The sequence below is a fragment of the Ailuropoda melanoleuca genome, chromosome 9, assembly GCF_002007445.2.
Source record: "Ailuropoda melanoleuca isolate Jingjing chromosome 9, ASM200744v2, whole genome shotgun sequence".
Classification (NCBI taxonomy): Eukaryota; Metazoa; Chordata; class Mammalia; order Carnivora; family Ursidae; genus Ailuropoda; species Ailuropoda melanoleuca.
Genome location: NC_048226.1, coordinates 88,207,195 through 88,226,474, shown reverse-complemented (window position 1 = coordinate 88,226,474; position 19,280 = coordinate 88,207,195). Strand labels below are relative to the sequence as shown.

General features: G+C 37.5%; 1 protein-coding gene across 5 annotated transcripts in view; it reads left to right on the top strand.

Annotated features, from left to right (window-relative positions):
• TMEM65 (transmembrane protein 65) overlaps positions 1–19,280 on the top strand; it is a 117,525-nt gene that overhangs the window by 53,569 nt on the left and 44,676 nt on the right. For 2 of the 5 annotated variants that reach the window (XM_034668590.1, XM_034668589.1), the window contains exon 7: positions 467–5,253. The exons of the other annotated variants lie outside the window; for them this stretch is intronic. In XM_034668590.1, the coding sequence (XP_034524481.1) occupies positions 467–568 (102 nt within the window). In that variant the 3' untranslated portion in view covers positions 569–5,253. Of the gene's footprint in view, positions 1–466; positions 5,254–19,280 lie in introns of those variants that run through there. 5 annotated transcript variants of the gene reach the window in all.

Sequence of the window (19,280 nt, the reverse complement as noted above, 5' to 3'; positions counted from 1 at the left end):
TTTGCTCGAGCTTTTCAGTTTGAAGTAGTCCCAGTTGTGTGTTTTTGCTTTTGTTTTTTCTTGCCTGAAGAGAGAGATCCAGAAAAATGTTGCTAAGGCTGATGTCCAAGAGATTACTATGTTTTCTTTTAGAATTTTTATGGTTTCAGGTCTTATATTTAGATCTTTAATCCATTTTGAGTTTATTATTGTGTATGGTGTAAGAAAGTGGTCCAGTTTCATTCTTTTGCCTGTAGCTGTTCAGTTTTCCCAACACCATTTATGAGACTATCTTTTCTCCATTGCATATTCTTGCCTCCTTTGTCCTACGTGGCTTATTTTTATATTTGAGTTACTGTGATCAAAAGAAATGCAATTACAACTGAATTTTATAATACATAATAATTGTTTATCGTAGATACTTAGGCAAGGATTCTTCTTTCGGGATAAAATAACTTTCAAAAAATGTTTTCTTTTGTTTCCTTAGGGCAAAGCTGTTGGGGTGACTATTGGCTGCATTCTAGGAATGTTTCCTTTGCTTTTCTTTGGAGGAGGTGAAGAAGATGAAAAACTGGAAAAGAAAAATTAACCCTCTTAGAATATCTATAAAAAGATGTAAACTAATGTACCTCAATTACTAAATATGCTGTCACAACATTTAGGAATTAAGACAATAACAGTGTATAGATATGGGATCAAATAATTCAGCATGTATTATGGAAAACACTAACTTATTGTGGCTTGGTTTTCTTAGGACATCTTTTTTAAAAATGTTTAGTATCCATTTTGTGTAAATTGTTGAAATGCTTTTTCATCAATGGCAGTCAACATTTAACCTTTTTCTCTTTCTTTATATATCAAAATATCATTTAAGTATCAGTCATTGACGTACTGTACTGAGTTGGGGTTTGCGTATTTGTTACTTCATGTGTGTGCATGCATGAAAGGATCTTCTGTCATCGCTGTTGTCCTCTAGTTACAACTCAGCCTTGAGATTTTTGCCACATTACGTAAAATGTTTAATATAAGTTAAGGGTTTTTTTAAACTCTATTTGGCAACATCAGTTTTGTACTGTTTTACGTTGAACATTTACAATCATATCATTTTTGTCATTTTTTAAACTCTTAATTCAAGATAGACACACACTTTAAGTATTTTAAGTATCTTTTACTCATTTTAATTTTCTGACCTCACTGTCTCAAGAGCCAGAGGTTAATCAGAATGAGTAATTAATGTGGTGTCCCTACTACATAAAACCGTATATGTTAATCAGTGTGTTATTTTCAGTTGATTTTTTTAATCTTTAATTTCTCAATTTTGAATCATTACATGGTAGCTTCTGCTCCAAAGGGGAAGAAAATGATTGTTTTAGGGTCTTTTATAAATGGGGACTGTAGAATTAGGGTAAAATACGGGGTTTGACATGACACTTGGAAATTAAGAGGCTAAAAAATTTTTTTAGAGAAAAAGAAAATAGGAACTGTTGAGAAGGCTTATGGTATAAGTGGTGAAGCTGAAGTCGTGTTTGGAAGGTTAAGGAGATACAAATTCTATTGTTTGGGATGGATTTCTTTTTCCCCAAAGCATCTTCTCATCTGAATTGATGAATCTGAGTACTCCGTACTCATAATCCTGATGTCTTATCTTGTTTAGTGAGTTTTATTTCTGGATAACTTACTTTGAGATGAAGACTAAATATTTTATATTTTGCTTTTTTGCTATGAATAGTCTAGTAGTCAGAAGTTACGTGAGGAGAAATTTTTTTTTTGGTCTTTTTTCTTCTTTTGTGATGTTTAAATCATATTCTAGGTTGAAATTGCTTATTTTCAGCCTTGCACATCTGATATATATAGTACAACTATATATGAGTCATGAAGTCTAATTTTATGAGCCCTTAAAGTTTGTTAGCATGTGGTCTGTTATATATGCTAAAAAATTACTCTTAGCTGTAAGAGTAAACACATCATGGAGGAGAAAAAACTGAAATTAAAATAACTGTTTGGGCCACTGAAATTGTTTTTGTTGCTAAATAGATGCAAAAGAAGGGCAACTTCTAAGATGGCTGTATTTATAGTTACCTTAGTTCAAAATTTCATTTGCACATATTTACTTTGACCTCTTATTTTCAGAGGGGCTCTTTTTTCCCACAAGGCAATTTGTCATAAATTACCCTCTGCGCACTTCAAAATAATTTAGAGCTATCCTTTAATCATAGATTTTTGAGAGAAAAGAAGAAAATAAATCATATAATATAAAAATAATTATATGACGTTCTTATTACGTACAAATAATACAATAGTCTCATTTGATCAAAGTGGAATTACAGAACTTCTCAAACAGAATTGTGGTTTTTTATCTTCCATGTAGTACTACATACACACCAAAAAGAATTTTTTTAATTATTTTAGCTGACAGGATTGGAGTGCTTATTTAAACAATTTTTGTTAGATGTCTAAGTGCATTTGTTCCTAACTTGTATATTGCCAGTCCTTTCTGTTTTCTAAAAACTATTTTATTGTGGTGCTTAAATTTTCTTCTTATTAATTAAACCCCATATCCAGAATCCTTTCCTGTGAGTTTAGAAAGGGCTTTGATTATTGGTTTTCACTTTTTGCTCTGGAAAATAATCCAGTCCTACAGAACCTTTCAGTTTAGCTGAACATCTGCAGAATTATTTAAGCTCAAAACATAGCATATATAACCTTCATGTTGAAAGATGTTTTAATTTGGGGGCATAATAAATATTTGAATCATTCAGATAATTAATTTTCAAAAAATAGAGCCCTTTCGTCCTTAACCTAAGGTACACATCTTTTCAAGATCTTATTCTACATGAGTGTTGGTGCTTTGCACGAAGTGATTTCTGAAAAGTGGTTCCCTTTAAGATAATGACTTCATAAAATCATTGCTTCATGGTACTTGTCACAAATAACCTTATTTCAGATTGAAACTGGAATCTTATTTCTCATATTAGTAATTTCTTTATTGGAAGCACCATAACTATAGTTAAATACAGCGTGAGCTACTTTAGTACTGTTTGTTTGAAATTCCTGTTGTCTGTGTATTATGATTTATTGACTTGTTGATGCATGTGAATTGGGTGCATTTTGTTGCCACTGTATGTTAAACGGTGACCAATGTTTTTACAAAGGAATTGAACAAAAAAATATCTTTTAAGAAATTTGGAATGTGGTTTTGATCTTGAAATTTTATTTTCTTCCTAATCTCTAAGAGAGGGCTCTGGCTATTCTGTCACTAAAGGAAATAGAATAAATAAATGTAGATTTTTTACAGGGTTGTAGCAATGTCACTGAGACAGTTAAATGGAACTCTTTAGTACCTCCCTGAAATCCACACTGGAGATCCATTACAGATTATGAGAGAAGAATGATCCTATTTTGAGACAGTTTGATCTTTAATAGGATGTCAAAAATAACACTAGAGAGATTGGCATAAATCACAATGATGGGTCTTTACAGCAGAGATATCCAAGCCTTCTGTAGAATAACGCCTCATTTACTCCTTTTCGGTAGGAGGTGAATTTTGAAGGTAATGGAAGTTTATCTTTCACACAAAAATTTTGTGTAAGCCATTTTGAAGTAAATCTTCCTAATTTTAGAATTATATTTTCTTGCCATCTTAAAGAATGTATTAAATGTAATGTCATCTTTTTCTTAGTGGCCAAATACCATCTGCATGGACATTATTATTGTGCTGTAATGCAGTGCCTCAGGAAAACTTCCATTTTCCTCCCAACTTTTTACTGCTCTCGCTTTTGGCAGCTCCATTTTCTGTCTAATTTGCCATTTCTCAGCTGTGTAGACTGAGCAACTAGATAGCCAGTCTTACCAGGAATTTTTTGGGAAATATTAGGTTATGGAACCTGAGTGAGATGATGATGGTGATAATGATGATAATAATATTAGCTCCCTTTTATTAAGCACTTGCTGCTGTGTAAGTATTTTACATACTCTGTCCCATTTAATCACTTTAAATAACAACATTAAGTTGGTGCTATTATTATCCCTATTTTATACTGGGTAAATTTTATATGGAGAGTTAGTACTAGACCTATGAGGTCACTACTAATAAGTGGACTGGAATCCAACTTTGTCCAAGTTTAAAGCCTGTGCTCTTAGTTACTATGCAATAGGCATCAGTTGTATGGACTTTGTAATGTCTCTTCTCTGCTTAGGTTCCCCTTTACCTTCAGATTTGTGGAGTTGTTTTCTTACCGATAACCTAAGGGAATTGTGCTTATAATCTCAAGGTTCACTTAAGAAATTCTGTGCATACTGTATGCTAAGAACTGCTCAAGGAACTGAGCGAACAGCCAGAACATCCTCATTCTCATGAAGTTTATTCTGGGTTGGGGGGTGTCAGTGGGGCAAATATACGCTTAAATATCTTTTATTGCAGACAGTGATAAGTTCTAGAGATAAATGAAACAAGGTAAGGGGCATGGAGAGTACTGGTGGTCATATGTGAAGGTTAGAGTGGTCAGGGAAGACCCGAAAGAAGTGAGAACATTAACAATACATGTTAAGAAAATCTCAGACATGTGAGATATATTTCACTTTCGAATGTATTGTTAGATTTTTCATTTGTTTCGCATTAAACGAAAAATTCATACTCCCTGCATATTTACTGACAGCAGTAGAGGGAAATGGCCCAGAAGCCTGGGGAAGCTACCTGGGAATTCATAAAGTCTGTGGATAACCCATCCGCAAATTATTTAGGGTTTGTTCTGTGCTCATAATGAAATCTAACAGATCACTTGTTTTTACCAAAGCAATAAATGCTATTGGTATATGAGTTGGAACACTGAAATTGGTTTTTCTTCTTTAATTCAGAAATGGAGTACTACTTAAAGCAAGGACATACATAATTTTGAAGCTTCAGGACTTTTAGTGTCTACCAATCTTGTGTTGACAGCAGTATGAGGCACAGAGTGTTGTGTATTGGTTTTTATATTAAAATTTATGTTAATGGCATTGACAGGTTTATGAATGAAAGAAATTTGAACAATATTTTTATTGACACCCATTAAAAAGAGTAAGCACCTGAGAGATTGCATGATTTCCCCACAACTACAAGTCCAAGTCAAACTTTTTGTTTACAGGAATAGAATGTGAGAGTGGTGACTGAAGAGTTAAAGTCAAAGGAACTACTTTTGAGGGGAGATGGGGTGAACCTTCAAAAACTGTTTGATAAAGGAATTTTCTGTGAGAATTGTGAAATTCAGTAAAGATTTGGTATTTGCTAATATGAAAGCTATACATTTGTGTACTGCTTTACCATTATAAAATAGTTATGCAGATGCTAGATACACATGGAGTTCAAGAGAGTTAGTTGAAAAAAAAACTGGGGGTACTTTAATTAGAATTACAATTTTTCTCTCCTGCTTGTCAACCCCACCGTCACCATTCCTGCACAATAGTGGTTATTCTGCATCTCTTTACCTTTTGTCTCAAGTGCATTTGTTTTCTTCCTTATTTTTTCTTCTTTTCCCCAACCCCAGACTAATGGAAATGCAGTTTTTAGAATGTATATTATGTCCTGTGCTGCTATTTTTAAAGTATATGGGTCAAACATTTTCCCTCCCTTACCCCCAGTTGGGAGGAGAAAAAATCTAAATTAATTTTTAGTTCATTTTATGGTTAACAGTTTTAACTGTTCTTTCTTCCATACTAATTCATACCCCCATTTCATAAGAAGGAAAAGATCTGACTGTGCTTCAGATGTCAGTGCCACAAAGGACAGGTTTCATCCAGCTTGTTCAGTTTTCTATCTGTAATGCTTTGTACAGTGCCTGAAACATGGTCATACAGTAGATATTTGTTTAATGGGTCAATCCTTGCCACCCACGTCTCTGTGCACTTCTCTCTAGGAACTTGAATTCTGACTTGACTCCCGGCCCATTCTGTATCAGTACTAAACACTTCCCTGGGTCATGTTCTGTATCATTTTTGAACTTCCCACATTTTGCTTCAGGTAGATTGGTTCATGGTTCATCTTCTACTGGCAGTTCTCTGGTCCATTGTTTTGTAACAGATAGTCAAATGATTAATGGGAAATATGGTATGTATATATCTCCTGTTCTACTGTTTATCAAGGAAACAAACATTTTTTGGTTTGGCATGATTTATTTTTAGTGAACTTGTGTTGGGAGCCAGTGGCGACCACTTTACTTTCTGTTTAATCTGTTCTAATCTTTCCCCTGAGGATTAATATCAAGTATATTAGTCTACAATTCCTAGAACCTATCTGCACTCCTCTTTTTTCTGAGTAGGGCATTATTTACCCAACTCTGAGCTTGCTGGTGCTTTTCCTGATCTCATTATTTCACAGAGGACAGCTTTGTAATTGTATCTCAAATTCTCTCAGTATCACAAACCAAAGATTTTAAAACTTTTTGGCCTCAAGACTGCTTTAAGCTCTGAAAAAAAATATTAAGGTCCTCAAAGAGCTTGTTTATGAAGGTTAGAAACATATTTATTGCATTAGAAATTAAAACTGACAAGGGGCGCCTGGGTGGCACAGTGGTTGAGCGTCTGCCTTCGGCTCAGGGCGTGATCCCGGCGTTATGGGATCGAGCCCCACATCAGGCTCCTCCACTATGAGCCTGCTTCTTCCTCTCCCACTCCCCCTGCTTGTGTTCCCTCTCTCATTGGCTGTCTCTATCTCTGTTGAATAAATAAACAAAATCTTTAAAAAAAAAAAAAAGAAATTAAAATTGACAAATTACAAAAATATTTACAATTTATTTAAAAATAACAATAAACCAATTTCATGTTAACATAAATGATAACACATTTTATGAAGATTATTTTCTAAAAGTATAGTTTAGTGAGAAGAGTAGCATTGTTTTACATTTTTTACAGATCTCTTCAATGCCTGGCTTGCGAGAACACAGCTGGATTCTTGTATCTGTTTCTTCATTCAATCTGTTTGATATTTGTTTGTTTGAAGTATATGAAGAAAATTTTGCCTCACACAAATATGTAGTTGGAAAAAGGAAGAATATTTTAATAACCTTTTTATATGACTGTAGATTTATTCTTGGACACTACTAACACTGTACAAGGGATAATTTCTACATGGTTCATTGCACTGTAGAATTCAAAACCATATTAGTGAAATTTTGCACTTGGTTACATTAAAACCTGTTGATCTACCTTACACTTTGACTGAACATTTGTCACTGCATGATTTTATAACACCGTGCATTCAGCATTTGGAAATTATTGGTTCACCAAATTATGCAGATCTTGCCAATGTTAATACATTTCCCACATAAAATTTAAAAATCATGTATAATATGACCAGTAATATCATTTAAAAAAGCACCTTTTAAGTATTGGGAAGCTTTCAAATTCAGATGGCAGATACATGTTTCCCAAAATGGTGGTTTTCATGTGAAAGCTTAAGTTTTATCATTGGGAACACATACCATTAATTTTCCTTGAACTGACAGTTCATTTACATTCATGTTTGAGGAAATATCTGCCAAATATGCACATCTGAATAACCAAGTTTATCTCACAAAACAAATCTCATAATTGCTTTTCTCTAAAACAACCGTCATATTTTGGTGTCCCCAGAAGTACTTTGTGCACATTTGCCATTTCATACAGAATATTAAAAAGACACTCAACAGTCAATATTTAAAATAATTTTTATTGCTTTTTGAAGGACACTGAGTGAAGCTTTTCTTCTCCCTCTCCCCCAGCTGCAAGTGCATGGCATTGAAGAATGCAATGATTACTAGTGTCTTTATTCATTCTAATTTTGGTGCTTTTACCCATCATGGCTTTTGCACCATCAATGAACATGTCACCACTGTGGAAAAGGTAAATAAGGTTTTAGTATATTATGAAAATGGTTTTAACCTCACATGCTCCCTAGGAATCTGCAGACCACACTTTCGTACTTCGAGAACTGCCATCCTGAACTTTTCTAATTAGTTTAGGTTTAGCTGTAACAAAACCCCAAAATAACAGTAGCTGAAACAAGATGGACATTTATTTCTCTCTCATATAAAATTGTTGTGACATGTTGTCCAGGGCTAGTATAAGGGTTATGTTCCACAAAGTAGCAAAGCCCAGATTTCCATCCTTCTGCTTCATTCATGTAATTAGTTTTTGTTTTCAGTAGTCACTTCATGATCTCAAATGGCTGCTTCAGCTCCAGCTATCACATCTGCAGTCTATCCAGGAAGAAGGAACTAGGAAGGAAAGGGCTTGAACCAACTTTTAAATTGCCACATGACACATCTACTTATGTATCAGACCTCCATCATATGAACACTAAACTGAAAGAGATGCTTGTAAATCTCCCCATCTGTATGCCTGAATATACAGCCAAAAGTTGAAAGAAGGGAAGGACATTTTGGGGGAAGCCTAGCTGTGTATCACAGTCTACCATTTTAGCTACCACCTTTTTCTCTATATGGAAAACACCCATCCACAGGGGAGTGGGCTTGAGTTTCCATACAGTGACTGCATTCAACTCCAGGAATATACTATATGTATAAAGTTTTAAACTGGATCACTGGTATCAGATATCCTATAAATGAAGAAAGTATCTGCCCCTACACACCAAGGATGCAATACCCACTTCTCTTCAGAAAGGGAAAGAATAAACAATACAAGCATCAACATCACTAGTTGCTAGAAATTATTAAGTATACAAGCATCAACATCACTAGTTGCTAGAAATTATTAAGTCCACCACCACCATCTCTCAGCTCATCTATTTGAAGGTAGTGGAAACCTTCCTAGGCGGGACTCCAGAGAGGAGTGAACATTTTAGAAGTGAGTTGACTTCTAAAGCTGCTTTTAGCCTAGGGGCTTTTGTCCATTCTGGTTGCAGTCAGGAGGCTGATAATTTTGGTTTGTGTATTTTAAGTATTGCTTCTAGGGGACAGAAACCAAGAGAGCTTTTGGTAGAGATATACAGAAGCCTCAAGCATATGTAATTCCCTCTCAGAAAATTTGCAAAATTGTAGAGCTATTTAGGACAGAAGACAAAATTAAGCAGAGAGCCTTATGAAACAAAGATTAAATTCAGAACCTGCTAGAAGAAGGGGATATGGGGAACAGCCTGGGTTATCATTTGAAAATTCTGAAGGCCAGGGCAAAGGTAGAAGAAACCTTATACCAAGGTTTGCAACTCTGCCTTGATTTATCATGATTTCTAGCTGGATCAGGGTGAACACTGTATTGTCCAAGCAAAAGGAAGGATGAACCTCTCTGGAGGAAGATATCACCAGATGCCTGTAAAACTTTTATGTATAACACCTGAAAATTAATTGAAGATTCTGAGACATGCCAAAAGATAGGACCACATGACCAAAAACTAAGCAAAAAAGAGATACAAGAAACAGACCCACAGATAATCCAGATAATGGAGTTAGCTGATAAGAACTCTAAAATACGTTATTTTTCTTTCTTTTTTAAAAGTTAAAACAAAATATTTATTTATTTTAGAGAGAGAAAGAGCGCAGGGAAGGATAGAGGAAGAGGGAGAGAGAAACTTAAGCAGACTCCTCGCTGAGCTCAGAGCCTGATGTGAGGCATGATCTCAAGACACCGAAATCATGACCTGAGCTGAAACGAAGAGTCAGGTGCTTAACTGCACCACCTAGGCCCCTCTTTTTTTTTTTTTAACTTTAATTTCAGTATAGTTAACATGTGATGTTTATATTAGTTTCAGGTGTACACTATAGTGATAACTATGTTATTTTTGTTTGAGGAAAGTTACAGGGGGAAAAATGGTAGAGGCCTTCATCAGAAAGTTATTCTATGAAATTAATAAAAAATGGACATTCTATAACTGCATACAATATCTGGAATTAACAACACATTAGATATAACAGTGGATTTGCACACAAAAGACAGAATTAGTGACCTGCAAGATAGGTCGATAGGAAACAATACACACTGAAGCATAGGAAGAAGAAAGTGATGGAACAACCTTTGGAGGCATGTGGGCACAATGAAATGCCTCTAAAAATGTGTAGGTGGAATCTCACAAAGAGGGGAGGTAGAGAATGGGAGAAAGAAAGAAAATTATGAATATTTAAGAACATATTTTCTTTATATGGTTATCTCAATAGATGAAAAAATCAATTGACAAAATCTAGTAAAACACCCATACATGATATACAGATGGCATATTAGCACATGAAAAGATGCTCAATGTCATTAGTCATGAAAATACAAATTAAAACCACACTCACTAGAATGGCTAAAATTGAAAAAAATACTATATCAAGGGTTGATGAGGCTGCGGGACAGCTGGTACATAATAACACTGCTGGTAGGGATGTAAAATGGTACAACCACTTAGAAAGGAAATGTGTGGGTGATGGATGCATTCTTTATCTTGATTATGGTGAGGACACATTCCAAGACTCATCAAATTTATAAATATTTGCAATAAAGTTGTATTAAAAATAGCTGCCCAAAAAAAAGAAAAAAAAGGAAAAACATTAAAACTCGTTGTTATAAAGTTGTCTTTAACTGTCACCCCACATCTTCTGAGCAGGAAATAATTTCTAACTCTTCTTTGTTCCCAAATCACTTTTCATGTCCATTATAGTACTTATCAGATATCTCAGTTATCCATTATTCTAAAACTTAGGGGCTAAAACCAATAATTTACTATTTCTCACATTTCTGTGTGCTGTCTGGGCAATTTCTCTGCTGGTCTTGCCTAGGTTCAGTCATATGGCTGCAGTCAGCTGGTGAGTTGGCAGAACCTGGAGGGTTTAAGATGGTTTGGGCACAGACGGATGGAAGACTAGGATCTCTCTCACCACATGTTTTCTTATCAGTTCTTAGTCTAACCAAATCTTCCTTACATGACAGTTGGGTTCCAAGAGAGTAAGAGTAGAAACCATGAGGTCTCCTAATGCCTACACTCCAGACTTTATGCCATGCAACTACTGCCACCCTCCCTTGGTCAAGACAAGTTACAAAACCAGCCCAAATTCAAGGGAATTGAGAAGTTGACTCTATCCTTTAGTGTGGGAAATGGCCATGTCATACCTTAAAGGGGCATGGACACAGGAAGGCATTATTCATTAGAGACCATTATTGCAATGATCTAGTCTTCCAGATAATGCCTTATTAACGCAGGCATGTTTTTTGTACCTGTATCCTTTCTGTTACAAGTTCCTTGAAGGTAGGAATCAGATCTTATTTATCTTCGTGTTTTTCTTTGCAACTATCGCAGACCTTTGCGCACTGTGTAATAAGTTTTGATTTTTTTCCTGGATGCTAAGAGAAATAAAAAGTCAGTGGAAAAAAGCTTAAGTTGAAAAGGCATCATTGCAGCAGTAGGGTAGAAAAGATATATTGCAAAGCATTTAAAACCATATTCTCCAGAGCAGGCAAAAGCAAATAGCAACCATTGATGAGTCATCAGAATATCTTAATAATCATAGCATTTTTTTTTTGGCAAAGAAGGAAAGGTAATACAATCCCCAATTTTATAGATGAGAACAGTTGCAAAGCTCTTTAAGCAGCTAGACATTTATTTATTTTTTTTAAGAAAGATTTTATTTATTTACTTGAGAGGAAGAGGGAGCAAGACAGCACAAGCAGAGGGCAGAGGGAGAGGGAGAAGTAGACTCCCCGCTGAGCAGGGAGCTCGACACCTGGGACTCAATCCCAGGACCCTGGGATGATGACCCAAGCTGAAGGCAGACCCTTAACTGACTGAGCGACCCAGGTGCCCCTAGACCTTTACTTAAATACAACTCTTCTGATTCCATATTCTAGGCTCTTTTTCTTCAAATTTTATAGGATTGCATTGTTACAGGCAATTGGAGAGAAGGTGGATAACTTAGGGGCTTTAAATTTACAAAGTAAACGTTCTGTGATCGGTATCCTCCTTTTTGTATTTATTTTTCTCTGTGCAGAAAATGAAAGATTTAAAAAGAACAATGCTTAAGGTGCTTAAAATAAACTTTCCTCGTTTCCTTCAAGTCCTTTCTATTTCTAAGCAGTTGGATTTCGAGAGAAAAAGTGTTTTGTTGAGTGGTTCTGCCAAAAGCTTAGTCCAAATTCTTTAATCTTTCCTGGAAATTGTAGCCAGTGTTTTGTCTGTTTGCTATTAACACATTACCCTTTGCATGCCATCTGATATTTGGCATATTTTATAAACAGGCTGAACACTAAGCTGGATCCCAGCTACATTCAGGTTTTATAATTATATCTTCCTGCAATATTCTTCCCTCTCAGACGGCTAATAAATAGTTTCACTTACTAATTTAAGATTCAGCTTTTCTCTTTGTCTCTGCAAAATTTAGAAATTCAAAATGCAATACAGAAAAAAATATTTTCTACACTCACTCGCTTTAAGTATTGAAATCTCAGTCCATCAGACATACCTTTGATGAAGTTAAGCAACCAAAAGATAACCCAGATCAAACACATGGCTTTGAGGTTATTTGCAGCACTACTACCCTTAAAATAACTGCGCTGAAGTACAATGATTTAGAGCCTCCCAGTAGTTTTCTTGCATGTTCTTTAAAGCTGATGAGGTCCTACGAAATGCTTATAGTTTCACTGAAATAATGTTTAAATCTAAGTCCCGCGTCTTCTGTTCACTAGTTGTTTGATCCTGGTCATTTAGCTCATCCGCAAATTGAGTACTAGACACTATTATTATTCCTCACAGACTTATTTTAAGATGGAGTGAGACTTTGCATGAAAATGGTGTTGTCATTTGGATAGCTATTGTCTTAAGTTATACTAAACATCCATGGGGGGAAATGGGACTTCCATTTAGTGGAAAACTTGAGACACACCTCCTTTCTCTTGGGAAATAGGACTGACTGCAGTTCACTGGATTCTTCAAAATCGATTAAGAGGAGATATTTCATCTCATGGCATTTATTTCTTTATGAGCTATCTATTTTAATAGTTTTAGCCTTTCTCAATTACTAGCTTGACTCCTCCCCTCCCCTGGGCTGTGTGTATCTACCATATTTTACTCACGATGGTTGGATTGGGGGGAATTTGTCATTACTTACTGGGTTTCCTTTGGGATCTGCTTCTCTGCAGAGAAATGGATCACTTGGTAATTTTATTAAAAACATTTTGCTCCTGCCCAGAAAGACCCATGGTTTATAAAAGATGCTTGTGACTTGATAGCTGGTCTGCCTAATTCTGGGGTGAAGAACTAGCAAGCTCATTGTTGCTGCTGTATACCTCACCCATATTTCCACCCTACCCTTTATCCCCAGTAAGCCTGCTATTTTTATCTTCAACTCAAAAAGTTTTATCTAAACTCAAAAAGTTTAGAACTCATATTGGGGGAAAAAAGTATTTTTTTATTAATCTACTGAAAAGTAAGGGCTAACTTATCCCAGACTGATTCCTCACAGGCTGGCCTCTGAAAAACTCCATAGAAACCAGTTACAGCTGAAAGTTTAAGACAAGCAAATGAACTTATGGTAGAACCCAGCCTGATTCTTCAACTGATGAGTGCTGAAGTAATGACATAAGGACAGTGCCAAGGTTCTGCCACACCGTAGCTGGGACCACAGGTTTGGACTCTAGCTGTTGAGCTCACCATGTGAGGGGTCTGTATTCTCTCTGCCATGCAACTTAAAAGCCCCACAGCCTAAAGACTGAGGTTTCTCTTCCAGTGCCTGAAGTTTGGCCGTGCTGGGTACTTGAATTCTGTTCAAATGCAGTGGGAAGCAGGTTCACACACCTGCTATGGGTTTTGTCTGAATTTCCGCCACCTTGAGCATGGTCCAGAAAGCCTGGTGTGTGTGCGCGCCTCACTTGATCATCCATCTTTGGTTGCTGTCACCTCAAAACCTCAGCATTATCTGCCCAAATGGAGTGATCATAATATATCTAGAGCTCTTTAGTTGACAAAGAAATTTCATACAGATTATCTTATTTGGCTAAGACAACAACGTTGAACACACAGGTATTCCTTACCCCATTTCATAGGCAAGGAGTTGAATTCTGAGAACTTCAGGGTCATATACGGTTAATGACAGAGGTGGTTCTCTGTTGTCTAGATCCTTGGCCTCTAATTCCTATGCTTGTTGCTTTATAATCCTTTTGTAGGTGTTGGCATTTCCATAAACATCTATTGGGCCGTACAGCAATGCATGATTCCCTTGTTGCTATGGGAATAATTGAATGCCTTGTTTTCCAGAAGTCTTTTTCTTTACCTCAGATAGCAGTTCCAGTGAAGGATTTTGCTTCAAATAAAAATAGCCCATCTCTCTCAACTCTCAAGAGTTTATTTCTCAAAATTACACCAAAGCTGAAGAAAAAAGAATAGATATTGAAATTGGTAACATCCGGATGCTGCAGAAATGGTACGGCCAGTGAAAGATGAAAGAATACTAGGTTGGGATGGAGCTTGAGGAATGGAAATTTTGTAGTTAGACCCCAAAAGGAAGATTGGATGATAGAAGGGAAAGGTGGAAACGTCAGGAAAGAAGGAGGTGTTAGAAAAAAGAGAAGTATGCATGCACTCCCTTAATATTGTGGCTCTGCCCATTGGAAGATTCCAAGTAGAAATGAAATCTGGATGGCAGCTTCTGCTCCTCAGGCCCAGGGGAAGTTCTGGGTGTGCAGGGCGGTCAGGCCACTTTCAGCACTCCTGGTACTATGAGGGACCAAGTGGAATTATGACCATGGTGGTGCCTGACAGGTATCGAGTCTGATGCAGTTCACAAAGCATCTTGACGCAAAAGAATTAATTTTAGTTTCACGACCCACCCACTAGACCAGAAGCTGTCCTATTGTAATCTCAGATAAGGGAAGAAAATAATGACATCTAGGTCCACGCAGTAAAGAATTCTCCTCTTCCGAAAGTAATTTATGGGTGGCTCAATATAGTTTTGTTAGGGATGAGGGCATAGGTACACAATAGAAAATGTGAATGTGGCATCTTGAAAATTTTTACTATTTTAATAAAGACAGCACGTAGGACCTTCCAGAGCAAGATCATGGTTGCATTTTTCATGCTAATGTTGTTGAGCGTAACTTTGGGAGGAGAGGAAACTTCTAGATTGAATCAAATCGGAGGTAAATGGTGGTAGAGAATAGAGCTTAAAGAGTGAAAGCTGAGGGCCTTTTGGAGACACCAGGATAAGAGAGAGGACAGGTAAATGGATCCAGTGGATGGGGCTGCAGAGTCCGTACAAGGCAGATGTCCTAAATCTGGGAGTGTTGAAGAATGAAAAGAACATTCAGTTTGGAGCCCACAGACTTGAGTTTGAGTCTTGGCTCTATCGCTTAGGTAACTTTGAGCAAGTTACTTAGCTTCTCTGAGCTTTTGCTTTCTAATCTGTAATAGAAGAGGCAGAATAATGGCCATAATAATCCCTACCTCACAAGGTTGGTAATAGAATTAAAAGAACCGTAAGAAGGATTTAGCAATGTATATGTTCAAGAAATGTCTTAATTTAAAAAAAAGAAGTGAATCAAAGAAAGTTATCCTGAATAGCTCAAAAATTCTTTCCAGCCCTAAAATTCAGTGACTCTCCAAACCAGGAAAAACCAGCAATGGAGAGGACAATCAAGATGTGGTGACAGACTGAGCAAAGCGCCTAATGCCACATGCCTGGTGCCCTGAGTCAACCACTGTGCAAACTGAATGCACATCACATATTTGGACCTGAAACTAGAGTGGGGTGTGGGTGAATTCGGAGCCCAGGAAAGAAAGGATCCCCTTTTTCTGCAGACTAAGGAATGAAAGAATTTAGGTTTGGAGTGGATGTGGGATCAAACAAGGAGAGTGATCCAGTGGGTTGGGGCTAAATTAGGAGAGGGACTTAGAGCCCCAAAGGACAGTGAAGATGGAAGGCTATTGCAGTGAGGATCCCAAACACAGTAAGACATGGTATCTTTTCTCTTAAGGAGCTTACAGCCAAATGGCAGCACACAATGAGGCCAAGCTAGTTACAGCGGAGACTTTAAGACAAAGAAAGAAACTTATGGTAGAGCCGACTATATTTAGCATATCCTTGAAATTTGGGGTAGGATGCCAGTGTGCTTTAAAATTAGGAAAAGGAAAAAAAATCAAGTCAGAGTAGAGCCTAGAGATTTGTTTATGCTTTTTAATGCCAGAAACTTCAAATGGCTTTTCTTCTCTGCGGAAGGCAAGCATATCTGTAATGTTGCACAGTTGAGAAGAAGAGTTTCCACTATCCCTCGAAATCTCATTCCCTGCCTTGCAGCCACAGAAAGAATCACTGTGGCTCCTCACATGTGCCAGAGGCTCTCTCACATCTCTCTGCTTCGCCACGTTATTCGTTCTGCTTGTGCGTCCTGCCTGTGTCTACCCAGTAACCTCTATACTGCACGCATTTTGTCTAAAAATATGCAGGTGGAGCTTGCCCTTGGGAAGACCTTCTTGACACCTGTCCCTGTGTGTCCCCAAGCAGGCTGACCCCACATGCCCTGGGGCACCATTATACTTTGTTTTCACCTCTGTTTTTTTGGCTATACAATTCCTAGGATGGTTTGTTTGCTTGTTTTTTTGCTGCTTCTGGGCCATGGGTTTCTGCCTACTGAGACGGCACATGAATAATGTGTGGCATTTGTTGCATGATTGTAACATGGCCTACAATCAGTAGTTCCCAAAGTTTTGGTTGCATCAAGAGTGCTTGTTAAAAATGCGTATTTTGGGGGGTGCCTGGGTGGCTCAGTCGTTAAGCATCTGCCTTCGGCTCAGGGTGTGATGCCGGCGTTATGGGATCGAGCCCCACATCAGGCTCCTCCACTGGGAGCCTGCTGCTTCCTCTCCCACTCCCCCTGCTTGTGTTCCCTCTCTCGCTGGCTGTCTGTCAAATAAATAAATAAAATCTTTTAAAAAATTTTTTTAAAATGCGTATTTTCTACCCCCACCCAACCCCAGAGAGTCTCATTCATTTGGGGCTGGGGGATGTGCATTTTAACACCTAGGTCACCCTGATGCAGGTGTTCAGCTGAGTCCATTTCACAAAATACTAGCACGGTTTTCTCATGTCTCCTCTGGCCTCTTGCTCCTTAACTCTAGGCTGTTTCCCTCCAGGAAAGGAGAGCCAGGGACAGTAATTTGGTGAAACTCAAATGACACAGCTGGGTAAAATGTTCTGTCCTGAAAGTCAAAGGCACAGACTAATATAATAATTATTTGTTGATGATGTTTATCCCCATTTGCCCTGACTTCCTTTTCCACTGACAGTCCATGACTGGCCGTATTTAAAGCTATGCTGGTTGATTTTTTGTTTCTTTCAAGGCACTATGAATAGCTCCTCAAAGCTAGAAGAATTCATGCATTTGCAACTTGAATTGTGATGAGCTTATCTATCAACTGCATGATGCTTCCTCAGTCATTCTGTTCTGAGCAATAAATCGATAATCATTGAGAACTAGAGCCTTTCATCATACCTGTTCATATAGTTCAGTTCGAAGGCTCAGATTATCCCAATTGACACCAGCAACAACAGCTACCATTTATTTACCTTTCACTTTGTACCAGGTCTGTGCTCAGTGTTTTACATCCAATTTAATCCTTAATCCTCGTTAACACCTTTGAGTCCAGTTTCATAGATGAGGAAAGAAGGGACTCAGAGAAATTTAAAGAACTTGACCAAGGGGCAGAGCTAGGACGAAAACATATGTCTGTTTGACCACAGCACCTTGATTTCCAGATTACACTGCAGGCCACTTCTGTGGTCTATGGATGGTAGATGGGTCCTGGGGCACAGGCACAACTTAGGACCCAGGCTTCCGGACACCCAGTGTAATTCTCTTTTCATGATCTTACACATGGGAAAAAAGAGGAAAGTTGGAACTATTAGTAATTAATTCTGGTGAAATGGATAAAAGAGAATCACCTCTGACTTTCCTTTACTTGTTTAGCTAATCTGGGAAATTCTTGATTCTTCTAGAAATTGTGGTTTCTGGAACACACTTGCCGAAAGGCTAAATCATGATGTTTTATGTGGCCTTGGAACAGATTATCTGGGCACTGCCCCAGTTCCACCAACTTCTATTCCCCCAGTTTTGTAGAAAACACTAATAAAGTCACATATTTCTTGGTCCATTCTAAAGATTCTCAAAACCCCTAAAAGCCTTGTTAGACCCATTCAAACATTGCAGAGCCTTTTCATGAACTGGCAAAGGATAACAGCTAAGCCATGAGGGCACTATTTGAGGCTGAGAGCTGGCTGGTTTTATGAAAGCCGAGCAGCTTTTGTGAATATTATCCAGATGTAGAAAGTGGCATGAGCAGCACCATGAGCAGCTGGACCTGACTTGGTGTGGGCGAGAGACCTTACGATGTGGCACAGAAAACCCTAGGTTGGCAGCGGGCCCCTCAATTTATTCTCAGCTCTTCCTGTGGCTCTGAGATCTTGGAGGAAGCTCTCAACCTGTGTGAGCCTGGTTTTTATTTTAAATGATGCTGTTGGTGTAGATGAGAATCGATGAGAGCATCTGTGAGAGAACTTCCCACACCTCAGCTGTTAGGAGATTCACCTGTCATCTGTTTCTACTGGATAGTTTATGGTTTTTCTCAACAGACCTTCACAGCTGATTTGACTGAGAGCACTGCTCACAGCATGACTGCAGCTATGGAATTAAACTGCTGAATATTTATGATAATTGAGAGCCTCAAAGATGAGTCTGAACTTGGCGATGTTGCCCTTATCACTCGTGTTCTATTTAAGAGCTAACATAGTTGTCCCGGTTGGAGGTCACTGTTGCCTGAAGTGTGGGGTGTGTTCACTGTAATGTGCAGGGTGAATGGAGGGATTGCATAGAAAAAAAATTTTTAATGTATAATGAGGTATTTGTTTTACTGTGTGTTTTCAAAAAAGATTCATTTGAAAAAATGAGTCCATTAAAATATATAAAGCAAATAATAATACGGGTGGTAAAAGAATATGATAAAAGTCACGAAAATGGTACATGAATGACGACAGCTTAGGATCTATTCCTAGGATATAAATCCATAATTCTTTAAGCAAAATTCTTGGGTCCAGATGTGTTTCAGAATATCTCATGCATTCTTGTCACACAGGGGTAACTGGAATGGCACTTTCAAATACATTATTTCCACAGTAAAACATGAATATTCACCATAACTAGGTTAAATAAGGTCTATAAATAGCTCACATCAGTTGAGATCAAGTATTGCAGCCAAATGAGTTACAAAAGGTATCGTTTTTTCAGATGTTTTTGCATTTTGGAATTGTAGATAAGACATTTTTGACCTCTAGTAGAATAGGCCAAGAGGAAAAGAGATAAATCCAAGAATCTTAGAC